Consider the following 23731-nt stretch of genomic DNA (forward strand, 5'->3'; position numbering starts at 1 on the left):
AACTTGCATTTCTAGGCACTACTCCTTTGATAAGGGTATTTATGGTCTTGATTATCAATATGATAGGTACTGTTCTATACTTAATTGTTAGTTATAAAGAGCGAGCGAGTGACTCTCCTATATGTATATAACTTAAATAAAGTGTTATTTTAAGGCTCCTTTAGGTTGGGTGCGGAGAGGCGGTTAGTATTATTCTTTAGCCTGTCTAGCCGCCCCCGCGCCCCAGGCCCCCAGACCCCTCAGAATACTTCCTCCAATCTTGGAAGTTAACAAGAAGCCTTAGGTAACGCCAAGTCTGCTTGTTTTATTCTCAGCCGCAGCGCGAACTCCTGATGCCTGAAGGATTTCAGCATGCTGCCCCAATGGGTAATAGGGCCGTGGAGGAATATGCACCCAACACGAGCACCGAGCGCTGGTTCGTCGATACCAAAGAGATAACCAAGCTACCAGTTGACCCTGCGCCATTTCTAAACCTGAAGCAGAAGTCAGACCGTGCGTGCAGCAGCCTCAATGAGGCTTCAGCGCAGCAGATCGAAAAAGAGCAGGGCTTAGACTCGGCGAAAGCAGCACAACTAGCAGCACAAGTAGCAGCACAACTAGCGAGGTCTTATAAACTCTACCGGGCCTGGGATAGGGCTGTTATAATCACTGGGGGCTTCCAATTTTCAGATTACTATGGCTTTGCACTACGAAAATCAGCCGATGCGGGCTCTGACATGGCCTTTGAGGTTGCGATATAATGACACAAAAGACACAAACTATCTACTGTCTGTATCTTTGTGTCACACCCATCAAAAAACTCCAACTGACTTCGCCTAGAACAGATTATACTGCCTATGAGCCCAGACGACCTCAATCAAACCCATCCTCGCTCCCTAAAACTACCCGATGGGAAGCCGTCCTGCGCGCTTTCGGGCTTGACATCATCTACACCACCATTAAAGGGCAGAGAGAAGAATACCCCAAGGTTGCGGTCTGGAGAAGCCGCTCGGTCGCCCTATCTAAGCTCCTCATTCACTTTATCCCATTCAGTGCAGTTGTCTTTCTAGTATGGATAAATATATATGGATACTGGCTCGGAAGCGAAGTCCCGGGGATCGAGGGCTACAACAGCGCGAAGCTAGGCGCACTGCAGTTTGCGACAAAGCTCCACGAGATTACGATGCTCGCATCACTTTCCTTGATTATCTTCACGTTCGTTCAGCGCCGAATAGTAGCCGAACAAATCGCCTTCGGGGCTATTTTTGCAGGCTTGCAGTTTAGCAATGTCAACTATCTCTGGTCCAAAGAGCTGTGGGGAATGATTGGTTCGGAATGGAGGAGACCACATGGGAAGCTTTTCATTTTGGTCCTTATGCTAGCAACCTGGCTGGCGCCTATTGTCGGACCCTCGTCGGGTGTATTGATGGTGCCCAAGGTCGACGACTGGCAGGCCGGTGGGACAGACTTCTGGCTCAATACTACTCAGGATAAGCTCTGGCCGTCCGAGGTCACCGATCATGGAGTTGATCGTGGGTGCCTGCTTGACAAAGGTCAATTCGACTGTCCATTCTCTGGGTGGAAGGCGTTTCAGGCCGGGGTCGTTCCCATGTTCCATCATTTGACCCTACCGGATGACCCGTACGCCTGGGTCGAGTTCCCGTCAAGTACGCGCGTGATTGGGAAATATGGATTTCGCTCGATGAATATCTTTAGCTCGGTCTCCTACCCCTTGACAGTTACTAGCAGCTTGACATCGGCACTGGCGGATGCGCTGTCAGTAGCAGGGACATTCTGGGCTGAAATACCTGGATGTCCTCCTATACGCCAGCATTTCAATTGGGCAACGAGTGCGGTTTGGAGTATCCCGAAGTTACGGCAACCAGTTACGACGGTTGCCTGTCGCATACGGAGTCTCTCGATAAGAGAAAGGGATCCGATCTACTTTCCAATGCTTGAGCACTCCCCAAGCGATGTACCAGCGCCTCTCCCTGAATGCTTCAATGTGTCCAACTCAAAACCGCTAGCTCGCGCCATCGGGAACGCTAGTAATACCCACCCGGACATTCTTTGGATTCCACTCGCCGACCATAAGCTTAGAAATCATTCTCTTGGTGCCATTGTCACAATTCCACCGAGCCCGACAAGAAATGGCACCCTCCTAAGCTGCACAATAGACGCTCATTGGGTCGATGGGGATTACAAAATAAATCATCGCCAGTATCATGACCAGGCATGGGCCGCAGAAGCTTATCTCAACGGCACTACAGACACGTCGAACAGAATTATAGCGCTGCCTCGTATTCATCTTTCGCCTCGATGGGCAAATTATCTAAACCCACGGATATCGAACACAAATCAAAGTGTTATCGAGGCTCTCATCTCAGCCGCGGGGTTCTGGCCCATGGAACCCCCGAGCAAGCGCGCTCGGGATCTCAATTCCGCTGTGGAGCTTAGTCTCTCCATGATGGTGAGCAATGGCTTATCAAACCTGAACCCTAACGTTGAGATTCAGGGCCGTCGGCCTGCTCCCAGGGGGTGTGATCCTACGTGGGTTGAGGCCCTGATGCCCCAGAAGCAAGCTAAGGGGCGAGGCGAACTTGGCCCCGGAGGCATGCTCTGGGACATGTCCGGAATTGACACGACCAACATGACCAAGTTCACAATGTCTGTGACCGTGAACGGCTACGCATACTCTCTGGGCGGAGCCACCTCCATCGCCGCGATTATAGTACTACTCATATACTGTCTACTAGTTGTTGCCCACACCGTCTACGTCTGCTTTAACTCTCGCAGCTCATCCAGCTGGGATTCAATCTCGGAAATAGTAGCACTAGCATTGCAATCTAAAGAAACCGAGTATTTGCGCAATACTGGCCCTGGTATCTCGACGAAGGAGATTTTCCGTTCGCCAGTGCAGATCCGCGATGTTGGACAGCGGGTCGAGTTAACTTTTCTTGACACGCGCGATGGAAGTGAAACGATTCAGGAGAATAAGGAGTACGGTTAAACGTGGTGAAGAGGTCATGTCACGCGAGAAATTTTCTTTACTCAGCCAAGTATTCAATTTGGCTTTGTCTGTCTATATACACATCCACAAGATAATTCCCGGGATTTTTTAGTCGCTTCAAGAGGTCATCTTTATCTAGGGCAGCTTGGGCGCCTCGACGAGACACTTGAATCACTTCATTTAGATCTTCGAGCTGTCCAGTTTGCTTGAACTGACTGTAGAGCTCGTCCCAGTCCAACAATACGTCAAGATCAGGGTTACCACCAGCGGTCACCTGAAGCGCCTCGCAGAAAATCCTGAGTTATCTCTTCAACGTCTTTCGTCTGAGTGGTTCGCCCTGGTAAATTTTCAAACTTGGCCACAAGTGTAAATTAAGAGTGATAGTATATTGAAAATATTCACCATAGTTCAACTTCTTTCCACCAGAAGGTGGATCGGCATGCCATATCTAGCTTATTCTAAACTAACAGTATAGGCCTACGAAGAGATCTTCCTTATAAACCCCAATATAGCGGTATGCGAGATCTTTCAGCCTCTGCTTGTCAATGCAGACAGTGAATAATATTTAAGGCTACGAAGTTTAGATAAAGTACGTATATAAAATATTGTATCCGGCGCCCAAATGCAGAAAAGGTGATATTTGATAAGCTGCAAGAGAAGATATCCTAGTTGATATTGCTGAATGCAAGATAATTCTATTGAAGACCTTAGAATAAAGAAGAAAAATCTTAATGTATTTCCGTGCCTTGTAGGTATTGGCTCGACTATGGGGCGAAACTACAGCAAGAGTACTCTTTCGGAATTCCAAAGACCCGTAAAAGTATACTGTAGAGCGACATAGACTGGAGAGCCAACAATCCAAGAATAACAAGATCACTGACACCCCGGGAAGTTGTCCCATTAATTTTAACTTGAATGGGGTACAACCTTCCCCTCAACCAGAGGCGCTCAATTCACTTACAACCCCAGCAATGCTTCCATCACCATATAGCCTATCCAATGACGACTTTCACATTCCTGGACTTCAACTTCGAGATGAGGCAGTTCGAGAGTATACCACTTGACATGAAACAAATGTCGGTGATGACTACATTTGAAAGCCCAATTCCAAGGAGCGCGCGATATTGCTCTGGCAAACAGTCTAGATGTTCAACTGATATATGAGGACCAAAACCTATCGTTTTTTATCGATAAGGGAATCGTGGTAGGTTTTGCCCGCCAGTTTGTAAGAGATATCGTCAAATGGGTTCGGAGTGTGAGGAATGTTTCATCGATAGAGGAGAGGGCGCAGGCAGCTCTCTGAGGGCGTACAAAGGCGCTCGCTTAGATTTTAAATTTATTATTGAATTATCTGTGCTTCATAAGTTAAATCTACCCTTCAATAAACTTCTTTAGTAAAGTAGACTGAGGCGTAACGTAGCATGATTTGGATATAAAGTAGGTTTGGTAAGCTCATGATAAGATTCAACGCCAGGCTGTTTTAAATCTAACGACAACTATCTTCAATATCCACACCAGAATGTCTAAAATGGCCTAAAGCGCTTTGCTTTCGTGATCTAACAATTTCGATATACCATTCGAGAAAAGCCGGAAACCCTTGTTCTGGGTCTTCTTCACACTGCACCCAGTTCCGTCTAATAAATGCTTTTAACTCGGAGAAGAACTCCTCAATAGGATTCAAGTCAGGAGAGTAAGGTGGTAGGTATACTAGCTTTACACCTGCATCGGCGTACATCTCTTTTATACGATCAGAGTGATGGAAAGATGCGTTATCCATAATTAGGACGGATTTTGGCTCAGGCCACCTTCCACAATGCCTCAACAGCTGGTCAATAAAATCTTCGAATAGAGCAGCATCGGTGGAGCCTTGAAAGACCCGAGAGAGAACGATTCCATCCTGAGAATATGCAGGCAGTATCTGGTAGCGCTGATCACGATGGAAGTTGACTACCTGCAATGGTGCTACGCCTAACGGAGACCAGCCTGTCCGTCTGAACCCAATTCGCTTATCCAGATTCATTCACATAGACGAAGTGATACGACTGAAAATCCGATAGATTATGTAGGTAGAAGTCTCTCAAGTCGGGACTCTGCTCCTTTGCTCTCTGTCGAGCCACCTTCTTTGACCAACCGACCGACCGAAGCGAGAGCTCGCTTGATACTGGAATTTGTCACCTGGACACGGAATTCGTCCCATAAAAAGATTGACATCTCATCCGCATATAGCCCTGGCTTTTTCCAGTAGATGATCGCACAATGCCTGTAGCATCGGAGGAGTTACGCTTCGTCGTCGACCGACCTGAGTTGGGGGTGCCCTGACATTTCCGAACCGGCGAAGGTTGTTGCTGATGTTAATGACGGATCGCTTGCTACATTCAGCAGCTTTGGCCATTTGTGAGGTGGTTAGTGATTCGCTCAATATCATATCTTGGATCATCTCAAGCTTTGAGAGGGGCAGTCTTGGTGCCATGTTGTACATAGAAGGACGGTACTGTCCAAGGATCAGAACGTTGGGGGAGGTCGGATTGGGCGGAAGAGACGGTTAGGAAACCACCGAATGTGAAGAAAAACCAATTCATTTTCCCACCTTGCTCAACCCTCTGCTCAGGGAGCAGGTGAAAACATTTTGGCCGAAAAGTCTGGGTGTTCCCTGGCGAGCCAACCGCATAAAGGCAAACAGGGAGACGGCTGCCACTGGGAGACGTAACATTCGTACCGCTTCCTTGTGGTACCATCGTCGGCCAGGCCTCCCAGGTTGAAATTCATCTCGTCACAAGTTTTGAACAGTGTAAGATTATATGTGAGTTACGGCACATGTAAGATCTGAAACATTCTTGCTGAAGACTTAATGCTTGCCGTTTCCTTTGGACAGTTATTCTAATTTTTAAAGTATCAAGCATATACTAAACAGACAAAATGATATTCAGCACCGACAATTCTCAGTTGGTAAGTACACATGGTATGGCACCTATCCAAAGCCAATAAAATCCTAATCTAGCACTTTAGCTTGCCGTCCAGGTTTGACAGGTCGTTATCTAGAAGGTTCGGTTAGCTAAAGCAAAATAAGAAGGTATCTACCTACCCAGATTGACAAGCGGGTAGTTAATGCTGTTGTCCTTAGTCGAACAGCCACATTTTAGCCAAGTTCCATCCATGAAGCAAGAACAGAATCTTGCCATCCCGCCCCTATTGAAGATTAGTACAGCCTTTATATGATAGTTGAACTAACCCGTTTTTAAGTCTAAGGACCCCATCATCATCACTGGTGTAGCAAGCGCTCAAATCCAACCTACTTCTATTCCTGGTGCCATCCATTTTCGTGTAGGTTGCGGTCACATAATGCGCATCATCCAATGACATTTTATCGCAAGTAGCCGAGAATTCGCCGGCAGCCGACAATGATGCAAGGCAGAAGCTGCCAACAAGCCAAAGGCAATAAGATCTCATACTGGAAAAGGTTCGACGATAGGATCAAAGAAGAAAAGCTATGATTGGCTTGAAAAAGGATACTGGGAAGAGACAGTACAGTACGAGCGCCCATCAGCTTAAGTATTGTTAAAGAGCGTATTTGTTCTGTTTCTCAGCGAGACCCTTTAGTCCGGTCGGGTTCGGCGCCGGAATCAATACAGTTGACGTAAAGTGAATGGTGGGTTTCACTGGGCATATATAGATGAATCTGGGTGAACGTCGGAGCTTCGACACTTCGACACTTCGACATCGGGTCCGCCGATCGAGATATCTTGCATATGGTGAGATACACTTCTTCACGTCCAGACGATTCTTGCCGGGCAAACAGCTTTTGGTATGGGTATACGCGGTCAAGGGGAGGGTTGACGCTCTATGGGGTTAGCCGTTGCGCTTGCCCATCTAAACGGCCCATTGCCAGGCGTTGGCATGCCCCCCACGATCTCATAAATTCTATCAAGTGGAAAGACCTTGCTGTTTTGTATCTTTATGAGTATCTGACCGCTTTTGACTGCCTATTCAAATAGGTGGCTTTGCTGTACTGTGATTAATGGTACTCTTCGTTTCTTCATTCATGGGCTGGATATCTCTTAGCCATCAAATAATGCGCTTGCGATATTTTTTTCGGGTCTCTCTTATCGTTTGCTCTTCTACCTTTCCATCTGATAGAAGTATCCTCCTGTATCAAGGCCGCTTGTCATGTGAAATGCCTTCGTTTCAAGGACCGCGGTTGATGCCCGTACTGTGCTCGATTTGCGTCTCTGGTGGTTGCCCGAAAGGCAGACTGCTGAGGTGAGGTGCTACAAAGGCAGTGAGTGCTCCGTTGGGTTGGGCATCAGTATACTTCAAGGCCTGGGTTTCTTCGCCATGGATAGGAATCCACGACTGAATCAAAACTGTGCGGTCCTAGACAAGGTAAGTAATCTTTGGCTCATTCTCCAGAACCGAGCTGCCTTTATCCATAAGTTGGGCCCATACATCCAGAGCACAAAAACGAATTGCCCTGGGGCTTGTATAAAGACATTTGTTGCAGCTGCCATGTTAGGTATACTCATCTCCATTTGGATTTCTCACATAAACAGACTCACAGTTTGGCATTTCTCTAAACTTGAAGTTCGAGAATAGAACTGCCACCGCGTCATCATAACCAGATCAAGCTCTCTGTAACGATAATGTCCATGTCACTTGAATTATTGCCTCAGGAGTTACTTGATGAAATTTTCAAACAGGTATCCTCAAAGACCAGTCTGTAACCTCGTCTCCAGCTAACATGTGCAAAATCTCAGTTAGGGTCTGAAGACCTATGGCATGTTTTTGAGACATCCAAGACACTTTGTTACAGCGTTGCCCCAATGCTGTTTCGGACAGCACGAGTTGAATCTACTAGACTTGATTCTGACAGGGTATCTCTGAACAAAAGAGAGTTGCATCCGCGCCTTGCACAGAATATTTTGACGACATGGGCTTCGACTGTACAAAGTCTAAAGTATAAGTTTGGCGTGCCGTTTCAAATGATAGAACTACTGCCCCAATTTGCGAACGTCAAGTATTTCAGGTACGCTTGATGTTCATCCAGCCAGGACGCACCTCAAGGGGCCGTCTGACAATAGCAGCATTGGGAGTCATCTCGACAAGGAAATCCTTCGTCAAATTCTTCAAATGGCCGCAGACTTTCCGGTTCTCCGTGAGTTGAAAGTGTGGTGCAGTGAGCCGGTCGTCTGGAGACAGGATTGGAACTTTCAAAACCTTCGTTCTCTCGCAATTAAAGACCTCGGGTGCAACCTGCTCTTCTTAATCTCAAGCTGTGCTTTGGCGAATATTATTATATGCCGCACAGAGGTGATTTGGATGTCTACGTGGATTGGTCCCGCCTGCCCAGTCTCATAGCGCTCGAAATTGAAGGCGTTCTTGATGACCCCCTTTATGGCTACCTAAATTTCGAGGGTGTTACCAAGTCGCTACGGAGATTCACTGCCAAACATATGAACGGTTGGGATTTCTGGGATCACTGGAAATCTATGAATGAGAGTCTTGAAGAAATACGGCTTCAATCTGCACGTGAGAGCTACCCTCGTTACACGGTGCTGGACTTCCCACGTTTGAAGACCCTCGAATTGGCAAACTCCTTGGACTGTCTTCCTCTCTTCAATATCGGATTGCCGGCCTTGAGCCAGATCGACCTGAAATTTGGCCCTACAGACTTCGGTTACTACCTTCCATACCATCTATCGTCACCAACTTCAGTATTAAAAAGGCTACCAATTACCCTCAACCTCATGCAGGACGATTGTATTTTTTTCTCATTGGCTAGGAGAATTAAGAGACTTGGATTGCCCGGTGCCAGAAATCCTCACTCAACTGATCTCTCTGCCGAACGTGAGGCTCCGAGAAGATGGAAGCATGATTCTGCAGATATTATCATCTTGGGATCCTAGATTCAGGGCTGCTTGATCTAAGGTACCCACAGAGAGCCATCCATGCAACGAGGTCGGAGATCATGAAGAAGTCGACGCCTTACACCACACAGATATTTCCAAGCTCGATGGCCTCAATACCAGACCACTACTGGACATCTCAACACGCTAGCACAGATGTATTCAGGGTGACTGCAATCGTTGTATGCAATCAGCATAATATAGATGGGAGCCTGCGGCGTTGTGGGAATGCATAAGTTTTGAGAAACCGTTTACTACAACTGTGCTAGACAAAATTGGCTTTGGATATATTTGGGAAAAGGTACAGTACACGACAAATATATATTGTAGAGATAGCAGAACGTAGTCTTCCAGGTCACCGAGGATGAGAGGTTAGCATATGAATTCGATGAGTCAATCAAACCACTAAAACCCTTCTCGGGAGAAAAAGTGGAAAGAGCGCCCTTATTCGATTACAATTTCTATTTTGGCCCTTCAGCAACACTTGTCAGACCGATTAACTGACGGAAGCTTGCGGATTCCTTGGGTCCCAAAGGTTTAGTAAGTCCATCTGCAGCTTGCTGCTTGGTCGGAACATATTGAATGTTGATTTCTCCAGCGTCCAGTACAGATCGCTGATAGTGAAACTTGACATTGCCACCTTGGGAGGTGGCGGTTGGAATCTCCTGAAAGGATGACGCTTGTTGATCTTTGATCCTTCTGAAGATTAGATGTTCTTGTGTTTTGGATTGCTGTGAGTGATAATTCCGCTGACGCCTCGTTTGGCGTGAATAGCGGGACGACTGCCAGATAAACCGAAAAAATAAGAATCTGAGTATCGGCTGTCCAGATTTTGATGGCGGTAATGTCTGGGTGGTCGCACCGGATCTGTCGGTGCGATGAAGTTGAGAGGTTTCGAACTGCGTCCGTTCCGACTGTTGGTCGGTATAGCCGCCAGGCGCTATGGTTGACGTGTGTTTGGTAGCTAGTGATGGACGGTTCCTGGCTTTGGTGGTCGTTGTGAGAGCTTCCATTCATGGTCCCGATTTCATCATGTTCAACTGTAGTATGCGTAGGTTCGTCTCTAACATTGAAAGGGATTGGAAGTAGCGGGGGTAGGGCACTGTCGATCATTCGTTGGGTGTTCGCCGCTGCAGTCGAGGCATCGAGCTCTTACCCCGGGGGGCAACGTTGCCGCTCGTGTTGGCCTGCACACTGGCCGCATCGTGGAGTTTCTTTGCATGACCATGCCAGGTGCCCAAACCGTTGACACCGGAAGCATCTCTTCTTCTTGATCTCGCGGCGTTCCACGCTGCCGATGTATCTTTGACCGACAAGGAGTCCGTTGTCGAGGATGCGCTCGACTCCCTCCGCAGAGTCAAACCAACTACCAAGCGAAGCAAATATCCCTAATACCTTGTCCTATCTTTTAAGCCATGCCACCTCTTCGATTCTATAGCCCTGTTCCACTAAGTCGTTTTCTTCCATAATTTTCTCAATAGCCTAAGCGCTCGCATTCTCCAAGTCAAAGTCTGCTGTCGGGGTGCGGTATACGACAATACCGAATCGTGGTTTAACCAGCTTCGTGTTGTTTCCTAGCTCTTTCAGCCATTCACTATTATTGCGAGCTGCTGTAGCCGATTCTGGGTCTTTAAAGCGAATTAAGTACCCTGTTTTAGTAGTGCCAATGCCAGCTACCTGTGCGTATTGTGTGGATGGTGCGTTTAGCAGCGCCGTTCGGATGTGGTTGTTGGCAGCATCGGTGGGGAGGTATCGCCCGAAGGTGTTGCCCTCGCTCTCGTCGTTATCTCTTGGGTCCACTAGTGATCGTTGGGTGCTGATTCGGACGCAATTCCGTTCTTTCTCGGGCTGTTGGTGGTTTGGTTGGGTGCAGCCATTATTACCGCTGGCCGCTACCTCAACCTATGACCTGGACGGGGCTACCGGTGTCGGGGTTTGGGATTGCTTTCGCAGAGTTTTGATTTCGTCGCGGAGCTTTTCGTTTTGGTCATGGAGGATATTCTGATCAAGTTTGATTTCTAAGAGCTCTGCGTTGGTGGATTCGATGAGACTGGTTTGGTGATGGATAATGTCTTTTAGGGTGCTGGCGAGTCTCCACACTTCTCGAGTGGTAACTCGACCCGTACTTTCTGACGGTGTGAAGGCATCGCCGCTCCGTGTTCTCTTGCGGGACTGAGGAAGCGGTTCGACTGGAAACCGAGGCTGGAAATCCTCGACTGAGAAGCTGATGTTCGTTTCTTGGGTGTTTGTGGGAGGGGGTTCGCGCTCCCGTGGGCGGGTCCGCCATCGGTCCGTGGTTAGCTGCCGCTCGGTACACCACCACCACAGTTTTATATCGAAGATAATATCAACGTCCGGGTGTACAGCGGTTCTCCTCTGCCATGGCTTGGTTACAGGACGTATGCGAATTGGGTGCCGCGTCGACAAGAAGGAAAAACCCGGGCTGGGCTTTCTCAATATTCACGGGTGGGTCCGTTCTTTACCGTGTACATTGGTTCTTCAATATATATACTTTTTGTCTATCACAAATGTTCGTCACGCTAGGAAAGCCCAGTCAAAGACGATATCCAGTACTTACAGAAAAGAAAAATATCATTGTGATAGTAAATAATTTTTGGATAACCATAAATGACACCCGAACTCTATTTACCGCCACGACCTTAGCAATTGCCCGGGCAAGTTGGGAATATGTGATCGGGTAATAGGGCAATCTTCAGAAATGCACGTCGTTAGCTCAGGTATTTGTGGCAGAAATATGTGGGTCTACCGAGAAGCGATGATTCAACTAAGGAATAGGATCGTTTTCAACTGAATGAAGGTCTTAATTCTTTCTAACTACACGATAAAGAAGCCAATATTTATGCAGTCTCAGGGCTTCAGGATCGTCATAAAATGAGCGGAATTGCATGATCTATATCGTCATAAATCATACGATTTTATATTGATCGGTTGCATGATCGGTCCGGTCAAGCAAGGCGATGATATAAGCGGATTAGTCATCTCACGCGGCCACAGTATTTTAACTACAGCCCCATTCCCTCTATTGTAAGCTGACCTGACCCGTCGTAAAGAATCCATATTTAATGTGTTGATCCTTTGATTATGGCTCCAGCCGACGATGGGCACAATAGACGTAGTAATCAGTGTAACCCTTTGAGACAACAAAATCTGGGTCAAGCGAAAGACAGAGCATCACCTGATCACGGCTCGCGGCAGAGGTATTTCCCCGGGAAATTAATACAGTATGGACCCACAATGGGCTATTGGAGTCACTTCTCACTGGCACTGAACCCCGGAATCCGCCTCCGCAATACTTGGGGTCGTGACGCGCTGGACTGGGCCAAAAACCTGTCCCGATTTGCCAAGTATCTATCACCCGCTAAATATTGGTATGGTCTTTCTTTCTGTTCAAGGGAGCCGCCGAAGGAGAACCGAATTGTCCAGCACGATCGCAATGGGAACTCGAGGCCTTGAGATAGTGCGCTTCCGCAGGCGTTACTACATTCGCTACCACCGGCTCGACAGCTACTTCGAGGGTCTTGGCGCCAAAATTATCGCGGGCATCCCTACTGACCCTAAGGAATATCATAGTACGCCATGAGGAACTCTCCGTGCCTTAAATTATACTAATGATTTGCAGAATGGCTCGAGTCGATGCGAGCCGAGTATGCGGCTAGGGAAAATGCCCTTGAAAGGCATGTCTACAAGATCCGCGATGGCTTCAAACCTGACTATTCGCTGTTTCGCGAGTTCGAGACGCTTCCTTCTGAGTTCCCGCGGCTGGGTAACTATGTTGAGTACTTTTACATCATCAATCTCGACCATGAAGTCCTTACCATGGACCACAGCATACATTGGAAGTTGGGAAATATTCCGCGCCAGGACGAACTATGGCTTCGCGCTATCGTAGACAGCATCTATCCGTTCAAGCTCACCATCTCCCTCGACGTCTGTCCAGAAGAGCATATGACCTCGCCGGCTTTGGAGTTTCCTAAGCGGAACCGAAAGATTAAATACGACTTTCGCCTTGTAACCCCGAGGACACACCTTGCGGAGGCGCGAAAGGTGTTTCTTACATTCATTATGGCTAATACGCTTATTCAATATAAGGACGAGATCATCAGATTTGGGATGGAGTGGAGCCCGGACTCGTTTCCCTTCCGCGAGTTGGCGTTTGCTCTCGTCTCAATTGCGTCTAGTCAGACCACATTCTATTCTTTCCCCGCTCAGTTGTGTAACCCTCGAAATTGCGAAATGTCAGACTGCAAGTTAAACCACTTACCCAAGTCACCTGGATGGCTTGACGAAGAGTGGGCTGGTGATAGCGCTCCGTTGCTAGAATTTGGCTCCCCGTCCCACCGACCGGGCGAGCCTCCAGGGGCGTCACCCACGGAGACGATGTACTGGCTCGAGGATGTGCTTGTCAGCCTTGCACTAGCAATTGATGGAGAGGCCATTACGAAGGCCGTTACTTGGGGCATTGGGCAGGGACGCACCAACTTTCAGCTCGTTGTCCTGTCGCTCTTCAAAGCGGCCTTTGCGGAGGTCTCCTTCGGTGACGACGAGAATCCTTTCGTTAAAGTCAGCGGTACTGTCGATCTATCCCCTCTGCGCGCAGACTATTGTGTGAGCACACATCCGCGTATGCGACCAGAGCTGAAACCTGGGATGGAAATCCGGCATCAGCGCGGTGAGCGTATTATGAACTCGAACTGCACAGGGACAAGGAAAAGACTCCAGGGTATGTTTCCCGGGCTTGCGGCGCTCGCAAACTTCTTCGAAGTCGCCGGGAGCCGCCGCGCAGCATCCAAATCGGCAGGTATTCTCCCGCTGGAGCTGTATGATCTAATTCTGGATTTTGTCGACTATGATACGTGGAAAACCTGCTTGCTAGTATCGACAGGGTTTCGTTCCCGGTGTCTCCGCAAGTATAGGCTTGATGATCGGATGAGGATTGTGGCAGGGCCTTTTGTGAGGCTGCAAAGGCACCACAAGGAGCGTCTGGTGTCCTTCGACTTCGAAAACATGCAAATGGGCGAGATCCTTCCAATGATGCAGGATCCGCATTGTATATGGACAGAAGAGTATAACTGGATGCCAGTCATTGGCCGCGACCGAAAAGCACTCATGGTAGACATCGTCATCCAGTTTAGACCGGCGGGCGATGTGCCAGTGGAGGCCGACAGCGATGATGAATGCATGAAGTCTTCTGTAGCGTGAGCTGGATGAAGCCTGAGTTAATCCGAACGCCAAAGTAGGCTATTCAATCCACCAGGCTTAAAGTTGAGTTGAAAGATCACTGATCTTCGGAACAGGTGAATATATTGGGATGTATTCTGAAAAGGATATTCCTATACCTAGTTACTCAGTTAGATATGGTGACTAATAGGGATCCGCTCACGCTTTCCACTTTCCACGCGGAGCATTATGGCTCAACTCGTTTCCCATAACAAGACCGCCAAATACCTACCAGCCACCCAAATCAAAAGGAGCAGCGGTGGTTTCGCTGCTCCATGAAGAGACTGCGAGGTGCAATGGTTTCATGCCCGAGTGATCCTGAAGATTCGATGGCGCACCTTGCTCCAGAAGAAGATACACCACTTTGCTATGGCCATTTGAGGCCGCGCAGAGCAACGCTGAGTGGCCACTGTCGCCCACTGCAAGAATGTTGGCCCCTATTTCAAAATGAGACGAACCACGTCGTCATAACCAGAGTCTGCGGCTAGGTGGAGTGCTGTTAGTCGGTCATGAGCATGATGATTGATATCACTCCCTTTGTCGATGAGAAAGCGCACCGTGGAACAATGTCCACTCGAGGCAGCAATGGACAAAGCGGTCTGATCGTTGTCATCTAATAGGTCTACAATGTCCTGCTCAGCCACTAGGTGCTCAAAGATGCCAATATGCCCGTATCGTGATGCCGAATGCAGTAGCTGCTGTTCTTGGGTCACGGAGCTGGTACCAGACTGGGCCGCTGAGGCCAGAAGGCAGGCGAAAATCTCTCGATGACCCATTGGCGCCGTGAGAAGCACAGGACTGCAGCCTTCACGGTCAATAATTTCAGTATTGGCTCCCTTGGCCAGCAAAAGAGTCACTATCGCGCTGTTCCCGTAGTACGCGGCCCGGTGGAGGGGCGTTTGTCCGAACCAGCCTCTATCAATATGGCCACATACTTCACATTTCCGGTCACTGCGGCTGCTTGAAGTACGGTACCATGGAAGCCACTTTGCTTTCGTATCGGCTGTGTCTCAGCAACCTAGTTGAATCTCTTCACAAGTGTCTCCCAACCATTGCAGATCCTCGCTTGTGCAGTTCTTCTGCCAGTGTTCTTGTTTCTCTAGAGACCCCCATATATCCGGTAGCCCACCCTGGTAGTGCAGGTTTGCCCCTGCATAAATGAGCCGTTGCACAATGCTTTCGTGCCCGCCTGCTGCTTCTGCCTGGACTGCCGTGCCGTAGTAGCCACCAATAGCGTTTACATCAGCACCACTGTCCAGAATGTCGCAAAGCATGTCTTCCGCATAGCGGCCCTCTGGAGGATTGTTCCGTAACGCTTGTCACCCATGTAAGGACCTACTCTGTTATCTAAAAGATCCTGCACAATGTGTCTGTGCTCATCAGTCACTGCCGAAACTAACGTGTGCCCGTTAAAGTCTGGCTTGACATGTTGAGACTCCTTGAAGGAATCAGACTCCACGGTAGGATTCGCGCCACAGTCAAGCAACTTGTTGACAATTTCCAGGCTCTCACAAGATACTGTATTATGTAGAGCTTCCGCCAGATCACTGGACACAAAATTCTTTCTCTGGATAACCCGCTGCAGCAGTAGCTCCATGAGCTCAAGTCTTTTCCAGTGGATCGCCTTGGATAGGGCATACAGGTTCTTGTGGTGTTTGTCCTGCTCTGGCGTATGGTTTTCAGCTAGTTCTAGCAATTTGACCACCACGCTAAGTCTCGCTTTCCGACATGCGCGTGTTTCAAGATCAATGGGTAGCACATGATCTATCAATAGACTGACTACTTCCTCTTGGTTTGTCTCTAGGGTCAACAGTAGTGCATGATACAGGCCGCACTGGCCATGAGACGAGGACAAGTCCGAGCTATAATAATCAGAGTGATAAGTATAGTCGGAACTATCCTTGTAGTCGGAGTTGTAATTATCATCGCTACTCATGGAGACTTTGGGAGGTAGCGCTTCCAATAAGAGCGTGACAATCTGGGTGTAGCCTCCAGTCACCGCGAGTACCATGGGATATGGATCATACTCCCCGATACAAGTTGGTAGAATGAAGCCGAGTTGCTGAATTGCCTCTCTATCAAAACCATGGGTTCTCTTACAAGTCTCTGCACCCTCACCCTGTTTGAGGCATAAGCTAACGAGGTCCGCATTCCCGGACAGCGCTGAAAGTTGGAGGCTTGTTCCCCATCTGCCTCTGGATTTAGTGGCTTTGGCCCCCTTCTCAAAGAGCCATCGCGCGACGGAATCATGGCGTCCTGCCAATGCTGCTTGTAGCGGCGTGCTGAAGACATCGCTGAAGTGATTTACATCTGATCCATAGGCCAACAGAGTTCAGCAACTTCTTGGTGGCCACCCAGGCAGGCGAGCTGCAGACCATCATCCACATCTCTTTTGGCCTTCAGCAGCATCTCCACCACCCGCTTATGGCCGCCCACAGCAGCAGCCTGCAGGGCACTCCTAAAAGATCCGCCCTTGACATTGACATCGGCACCCTGCTGAAGCAACAGCTGCACTATCTTCTCGTATCCCTCTCGAGCCGCTGCTTGTAAGACAGTACAATAATCGCCCCCGGTCAATTTGACATCGGCTCCTGAGTTTGGCAATCGCTGTACCAAAAGATGATTACCACTACGGCACGCTGCAGGAAGGGCGGTGTCATAGACAGCCGCCTGAACATTTACTGAAGCGCCTGATGTCAGGAGAAGCCCCACAATTCCAATGCTGGCCTGGCGGCAAGCTGCAATCAGCACCGTACCGTACTTCCCAGCTTGCATGTCGGGGTAGGCTTTAGCATCGATGAGTTGCCGGACGATAGTCGTTTGACCAGCCACGGCGGCAGATTGCAACGCAATGCCATATTCGCCGCCTATGCGGTTAGGTGATATTCCAGGGTAGCTTAGCAGTACTTTGTCGACCGCTTCATGGCCCGCTCGAGCAGCAGTATGTAATGGCATACCAAAGCCTTGCGGTAAGATGTACAAATTCACATCTCGATCTAGCTACAACTGATATTTCATCTCATCTTCTCGCCGTTTAGATGGGCGAATCGCTGGCTCACTGTTTCGTTCTTGTTCCAGTACGTTCTTGACGACACTAAGAATGCTGGCGGCCGTTGTAGTCCCATTTCCAGGCTTCTCAAGTGTCTCTTGTTCATTTCTGGTCCGATCTGGTGCTTCTATTTCCGCGCCGGCGTCCAAAAGCCGCTTGACTACCCTCACATGGCCGCGAAGGCAGGCTGCATGTAGGGCCGTTCCTAATTGGCCACCAGTAGCCTTGATATCGGCCTCATGATCTAGAAGAATCCCGACCACGTCCAAATGGCCATGAAGGGCAGCGCCATGTAGCGCTGTACCATACCGCCGGCCTTGTGCTCGGACTCTGGCGCCTGCCTTTAGCAACATCAAGACCAGAGCCTTGTAGCCCCCCGCAGCTGCACGAATCAGAGGGGTCTTGCTGTCATTATCAATGGGGTCCACATGAGCGCCTGCTCTGCAGAGCGCCTCAGCAATTTCCTGGTGACCATATTTAGAGGCGAGGTGGAGGCCTGTGGCACCCATGTTATTCGTCCTGTCTATGTAATCTTTGCTCAATTGTATGAAGTGACCAATGACATTATTGAATCCAAACGCACAGGCAGTGAAAAATGAGGTAGCTGGTGAGCTAAGAGCCTGGATTATCTTGTCTTTATGGGGATCATTCCACCCAAGGACAAGCGAAGAAGCAGGCTGGATCTGGGGTAGCCAGGATCTGAACCACGGTCGCTCCTGGCACAGGTATTCAATGTGTCATGTATGGCATCAATGTCATGCTCTTGGCCTGCATGCACTACATGCAAAGCCCAATAAACCACTACATAATAGTAAAATTTGTCACGAGGAAAGGATGATATAGTCGTTGGTTCAGACGCAAACCTTTGAACAGTGGCTAAACAAAGATCAGACACAGCTGCATGCTGTGCCTGCGGCTGCAGCCCATCTTTCTGTTCAAGAAAGTCACGTACCGCCGTGTGGATGAAACGGAACTCGTTGCTATCTTTGTCAACCACAATCAGATCTTGACAGCTTTCAAGCACCATGGGTACAGAAAATTCCGTGGCATTTGCATCGGAGCCAATGTTGCCTCTCTCCATATACAGAGCGAGGGCCCGAACGAGGTCCTCTGCTCGAACAGGCGCCTGTGCACACAATAGCCACCGGAATATAATTAACGCTGTTTGGTAAGCTCTTGACTCTCGTGGGTCATTGTTGATAGTGATGTAGATATCTTCAAAAAGGTCCACCAAAGCCTTATGAAGATCTCTGAATGGCTGAAACATTTCCTCTTTGAAAATGGAACGGCCAGATCGGCGAAGCAACACCAAGGCCCGTAGCTTAACCCAAAGAAACCTGTCTCCGTTATCCTGGAAAACATTTTAACCCTCAAACTGAAATTGTGAACTTACATGCCCTGGGCACCGTCGACTAGGTGTCTTGTTAGTTCATTCTCTGTTTCACTTATTGTAGCAGAACTCCCCATCTTTTCCACACATTTTGCGGCCTTTTCCCGAGCATATGCCTCAATATCTGTGCTATTATGGCCCACCTCAACGGAAAGAAGTGGCGCAGAGGAAAGCCGACCAGCAACGTTCAATGACGGGCGACTGGAGATGAGGATCTTGACTTGGCCTCCATCAGCTCTGGTCAATAGACGATGAATCAATTCCAGGAGTTCGTCCAGGAAGTCTTCATCGCACTCGTCAATTGCATCAATACAGATCGTGGTGGTTCCCTCATCTATAAGATCAAAAAGAAGCTGAACTGCATCGTTCCAAAGGGGACGTGCTCCTTGTATCACTGCATTGTCGCCCTCGTCCTGTATCATCTTCTCGTAAGCGCGAATAACATCTCCTCGCATTGGGATTGGGCCCGAAGGTCCTGGACGAGCGAGCTGGGCAACTAAGCAGCACACGAGGATTCCAGGGTCTTTCCAGCGTGGATCGGGCCTATTGCGCGAGAAAATGATGTAGGCAAGACGCCCAGTTGGGGCATGCACGTGTTTGGCCTGCAGGCTATCAATGATTGTGGACCTGAGATACAGTCAATCTTGCTTTCATATCGTCACGACCTGAGTTCAAAGAGAATTCAAACATACACCAGCGTACTCTTGCCCGTTCCCGCTGGAGACTGAGTTAATACCTCGGTGCACCAGAGGGCCGATGGCGGAAGCAGGCAAAATGCAGCCGAACAGGATCAATTGGAGAAGTGCAAGGTAGCGCTACATGTGAGTCTCTACAGATCCGCCTAAAAATACGTATTAACAGTCAATAGACGCCTTTCCTCACGTTCCAAACTGTGAAAGAGCAAAGGGAGGAAAGACAAAACATCAGACGATCAAATCCTACTGCACTGTTTAAAGGGGATGCAAGAGTTGTGGCTGATGCCAAGGACGACGCCAGAGCGACTCTTAAGGAATTAGCGAACACTGCCGTCAAGAGACAAGGGCAAAAATATTGGACTCCACTCAGTCGATATCTTCTTCTCAAGGCCACTGGATGTCTCAAGAGAGCCCAAGGAATCTCTGGTAACGGCAAATTGGATTCTCAAACGGCCATAAGGTGGTTGCGTGATACTGTGGCTGTCATGGGAGAAAATAGGAAATCGTCTTCAGGTCAGAAATCTTCGTCAAAGGGCTCTAGCCGCTCTAGAAAGGATGAATCCAGCATCTATGTAATGGAAGCAATCGAGTACCTCATTGATTGCTTATCCTTGGTCGACGAGAATGATGCCAGGAAAGTGAGTCCAAGTAACTCCACTAGAAACGACCAGAGACCTTCGAGTGATGGATTGCACGGGCCCCCGTCTCAAGACCCGGACAACAAGCCTCATGTCCCTGTTGAACCAGAGAATGAAGGAAAGAAAGTGGGGCTGCACCAACAGCGACACAAGTCGCGCACGCTGGATCAATATTTCTACTCTTCTTTGCCTGATACATTGAGACGAGACGCGGACCAAGTCATTCGGCGCTATCAGGCCAGGAAGTGCAGTGCAAGCAAAATTCCCCATGGGGAACAGTCGATTACAGATGAGAGAAATATCAAGAAGACCTCGGGCTCCAAGAGCGATCAAAATGCAGCTAAGACCAGCATCCCCGGCCTGGACTACCAAGACGATTTCAAAATATGCATGGTGGATCAGCTGTGGCTATGGGTTCTTGATGACAGTAAGTGTTGATTTTGGCGACGTTGAAGAACTATACGCAGCTGATCTAGTGTATCAGAAAGCATCACCACATGCTTTCCACACACCAGCGAAGATCTGCCCCGAGACGGAGAACAGCAGGATTCTCTGTTAGATCGTATCCGTGATCACATCAACCGAGATATGCGCCCACAAATCCGGACTGTATACCATCTTGCAGCATTGATTGTCAGTTATTTTGTGAGCTCGATCGATGAATGTCAAGCACAGACAGGAGAGGGGCCAGAGACACTGTTCGATATGTTCTCGGGATCTATAGGTTCAGTGGTAAGTCAAAGAGGGAACCTTTGCTTGACTTGATACCCAAGTTCCAATATGAAGTCTGTCTGGACAGTCAGGATCTTAAAGGCTAACGGATGTATTTCCTATGCAAAGGCCGATCAAGAGGTCAAGCTGTTCAATTCCTTCAAAAGTGGTCTAGGGGTAGACGGGACCTATCTGTCACTTGAGCAAGACATCGAACTACTGGAAGAGATCAAGGATATTCGGGACGAACTTAACATCCTTGAGCGTATTTTCGACGAGCAAAAAGATCTCACACAGAAGCTCTTCAGTCTTGCTAGCAATACTAATCTTGAAGATCTTAGCACAGCGATCCGCAATGACCAGGCCTTGCAATACTACCACCAACGAGCCGATGTTGGCTTGCGTCTTGACAGAATAAGAAAGATGGATGAAGATGCCAAAATTTCCTACGATGCGGTAAGATAGTATCTTCAATTTCTCTCTGGTATTGAATATCCTACTCAGACCTCCACCCGGCAGACAAACTATCTCTTAGATTTGAAGCAGAAACATGCAAACGTCATGGGAGCAAAAGCGGCCCGCGAACAGACAGAGGAGACTGCTGACCATTGACCAAGGACGAACTATATTAGTTTTCACAATTGTGACAATTATCTTCGTAAGTTTTCATGCCGCACATGTGTGTACAAGACTTACGTATCCCCCCGGCCCCGCTATCATTTCTTTCTTTCTTCGCGCTCAATATTGAGTTTTTCCCGCACTCTGGTGACAATGTCAGCTTTCCGGACAGATGGATCTACTGGCGAGTCTGTAAGTGACTGGACTTGGTATAACCTAGTTTCCAATCGCGTGGAGCTAACTGCGATTCACATAGATGGAATCTCAGTCGCAATCTTTGTGCCATTGATTGTCGACACCCTGGGATACAGTCGATTGAAAAAGCTCTGTGCCTCATTGTCCGACAAGCGGCCCTTCTCCGCGATGATGAGAAGCCAGACCCAAGGGCCTCAAGATTCCTTTGCTAGATCCCCTGATCGGCCATCTGGACCGCCTACAGGGCCCTCTTTGAGAAGAGCCCGGAGAATAGACCCTGAGTTGGGACACCCTGGGCCCATGATGAGCTTAACACCCACTTCTCAGGAAGAATCACCGAAATAGCTAGCGTTATTGATGCTCTCCAATACTGTTAGCCAAGGGGTGGATATAACGCATTTATTGATAGACTTACTTTCGTACTATCATTTATGTATCCACAAGGCTTATTGGGTAGCTGTACATATTTACAAGATCTATGATTCCTGTGAAGCTCTCAGTGCGTAGGTAGACAGAATCATTTACGCCTTCTTAAGATTTATTGGGATACTGTTTGCAGGTATGTTAGAACCTCGCTTAGGCATGTACATGTCCCCTTGTGTATTTCGAGTTTATTTGATAAAGGAACTTTATTGTGTCTGGGTTACTACAGAGCATGAGCATAGACACTATCCATACCATAGCAAACCAGATCAGACTAGATCGTATCAAAGCATAGCGTAAGTATAGGTAAGTAAGCATAAGCATGTAAATATAAACATCTCATGAATCTGAATCTGACCAATAGACCAAGACAACAAAAAGAAACGCTCCTGTCCACTTCACTCCCACAGTCCAATCAAGTCTCAGTTCCAGCCCCTGTCAGACAGTGGAAGCTGTTAACCAGGGCGACAGACAACAAGCTAGCTAAATACAAATCTAATGCCAATCAATGCCAATATCAATATCAATACTACTGTCAATGCAATCACCAATTCTCATCCCACCCCTCATCCTGACTCTTTCGGCCCGCCGGAGCAGTCGTCGTACTACTGCCACCGGCACCAGCACCAGCGGTACTAGCACTCGTCGCGCCAGCCGGCGTAGACGTAGACGTAGACGGCTTCATGGCGGCCGTTCCGATAGCGCTAGACCGCGAAGCCGTGCGATGATGATTCTCCTCGTTCCCTAGGGACGAGAAATCGTCCCAGAAGTCCTTGCGCTCGGGATCTTCCCGTCCGCGACGGCGCGTGTCGTCGGGTCCTTCCACGAAGCGGTTGAAGTGGTCTGCGGCGCCGCGCGCGCCGGTCTGGATGTTCTGGCCGAAGGTGGAGGCGTGGACGCGCGCTTGAGCGGCGAAGTCGGATTCCGCGAGCTAGAATTCCCAGCGTGTTAGCCAATGCTCATATCTAGATGCTTCCATCCATTCCTGTAGGGTGGGCATAATTGGAAAATAAGAAGTAGTGAGGGAGGGGAAAGGACATACAGTCTTCGCCGTAGGCTGGATATACGAATCATTCATCGTCTTCGCGCCCTTCCCCACCGCCGTCGTGAACCACCCAAACCCCTTCGTCAACGCCGCCATAGGATCCTTCTGGAAGTCATCGAGCCCCGGAACGCCTCGCCCTGCGCCGCCCCGAGCACCACCGCGCGAGGGCGAATCATCCGCGGGCAACCCACCACCAAAGCCTGTAAACTTGCCGCCCTGCGAGGGCGGCAACGTCGCTGAGCGCGTTGCGTTCTCAGACCCCAACTTCGCAAAATACGCCTCGTTGCGCTCCTTCTTCGTACTGCCACTCCGTCCAAGCCGATCCCCGTCGGCCGGCGACCCTCGTCCTGTACTCCCGCCCGCTAACGGCGTGCTGGACCTCGACGGTGGCTGCTGCTCTGCTTTCTTGTTGTTCAAGTTATTCCTCTGCACCAGCGTAGGGTCATATTCCCGGCCCTCGACCTTCGCTGCCAACCGTTCCTTATATTCCTCTCCGACCTCGCCCTCATACCGTTCCTTGATGGTGGAGTCTTCGAAAGTGCGCCCCTCCGACTGGGTGACGGGATGCTCGTCGAAGAAATTCTTCCAGGTATCGTTGCCGCCGTGTTCCATGCGCTGGGTCTCGGAGTTCTTGAAGGCGTCCATGGTGATGGAGCGCACAAAGGAGATGTGGACGCCTAGTCCGCGGTGCGTGCCGGCGCAGTTGAGACAGATGAAGGTACCGAATTTAGGGGATGCCTGTTCGATAAAAAGATCGATGTCCATTCGGTGTTAGAGAGGTATGTCTGCCCGGGGCGAGAGGAGAGTGGTCATTGGGGGCGTGCGTGGGAGATCCGCATG

At 49.1% G+C, this 23731-nt stretch overlaps 7 protein-coding genes across 7 annotated transcripts; 3 read left to right on the plus strand and 4 right to left on the minus strand.

Annotated features, from left to right (window-relative positions):
* Positions 1 to 332: 332 nt before the first annotated feature.
* On the plus strand, positions 333 to 2989 carry KD926_001535 (uncharacterized protein; the record flags this gene model as incomplete). The annotated part of the gene is made up of 2 exons (XM_053096776.1): positions 333 to 604; positions 820 to 2989. 2 exons carry the CDS (start codon positions 333 to 335, stop codon positions 2987 to 2989), a joined length of 2442 nt encoding a protein of 813 aa, XP_052959285.1.
* A 4182-nt stretch (positions 2990 to 7171) lies between these two features.
* KD926_001536 (uncharacterized protein) lies at positions 7172 to 10002 on the minus strand (the record flags this gene model as incomplete). Its single annotated transcript, XM_053096777.1, has 4 exons — positions 7172 to 7360; positions 8042 to 8172; positions 9395 to 9585; positions 9644 to 10002. The coding sequence occupies 4 exons, from the start codon at positions 10000 to 10002 to the stop codon at positions 7172 to 7174; spliced, it is 870 nt and encodes a 289-aa protein (XP_052959286.1).
* A 369-nt stretch (positions 10003 to 10371) lies between these two features.
* Positions 10372 to 11485, minus strand: KD926_001537 (uncharacterized protein; the record flags this gene model as incomplete). The annotated part of the gene is made up of 3 exons (XM_053096778.1): positions 10372 to 10737; positions 10813 to 11265; positions 11468 to 11485. The coding sequence occupies 3 exons, from the start codon at positions 11483 to 11485 to the stop codon at positions 10372 to 10374; spliced, it is 837 nt and encodes a 278-aa protein (XP_052959287.1).
* Positions 11486 to 12144: 659 nt separating this feature from the next.
* Positions 12145 to 14109, plus strand: KD926_001538 (uncharacterized protein; the record flags this gene model as incomplete). The annotated part of the gene is made up of 3 exons (XM_053096779.1): positions 12145 to 12278; positions 12334 to 12479; positions 12530 to 14109. The coding sequence occupies 3 exons, from the start codon at positions 12145 to 12147 to the stop codon at positions 14107 to 14109; spliced, it is 1860 nt and encodes a 619-aa protein (XP_052959288.1).
* A 455-nt stretch (positions 14110 to 14564) lies between these two features.
* On the minus strand, positions 14565 to 19021 carry KD926_001539 (NACHT nucleoside triphosphatase; the record flags this gene model as incomplete). The annotated part of the gene is made up of 7 exons (XM_053096780.1): positions 14565 to 15130; positions 15257 to 15378; positions 15528 to 16437; positions 16503 to 17123; positions 17187 to 17875; positions 18040 to 18513; positions 18570 to 19021. The coding sequence occupies 7 exons, from the start codon at positions 19019 to 19021 to the stop codon at positions 14565 to 14567; spliced, it is 3834 nt and encodes a 1277-aa protein (XP_052959289.1).
* A 103-nt stretch (positions 19022 to 19124) lies between these two features.
* Positions 19125 to 21222, plus strand: KD926_001540 (uncharacterized protein; the record flags this gene model as incomplete). Its single annotated transcript, XM_053096781.1, has 6 exons — positions 19125 to 19129; positions 19336 to 19387; positions 19435 to 20326; positions 20384 to 20631; positions 20740 to 21066; positions 21130 to 21222. 6 exons carry the CDS (start codon positions 19125 to 19127, stop codon positions 21220 to 21222), a joined length of 1617 nt encoding a protein of 538 aa, XP_052959290.1.
* A 1168-nt stretch (positions 21223 to 22390) lies between these two features.
* Positions 22391 to 23656, minus strand: KD926_001541 (GTPase-activating protein GCS1; the record flags this gene model as incomplete). The annotated part of the gene is made up of 2 exons (XM_053096782.1): positions 22391 to 22777; positions 22889 to 23656. The coding sequence occupies 2 exons, from the start codon at positions 23654 to 23656 to the stop codon at positions 22391 to 22393; spliced, it is 1155 nt and encodes a 384-aa protein (XP_052959291.1).
* Positions 23657 to 23731: the final 75 nt, after the last annotated feature.

Source organism: Aspergillus affinis, assembly GCF_023601865.1.
Source record: "Aspergillus affinis strain CMG 70 chromosome Unknown NODE_12_length_464043_cov_86_772839, whole genome shotgun sequence".
Taxonomy (NCBI): domain Eukaryota; kingdom Fungi; phylum Ascomycota; class Eurotiomycetes; order Eurotiales; family Aspergillaceae; genus Aspergillus; species Aspergillus affinis.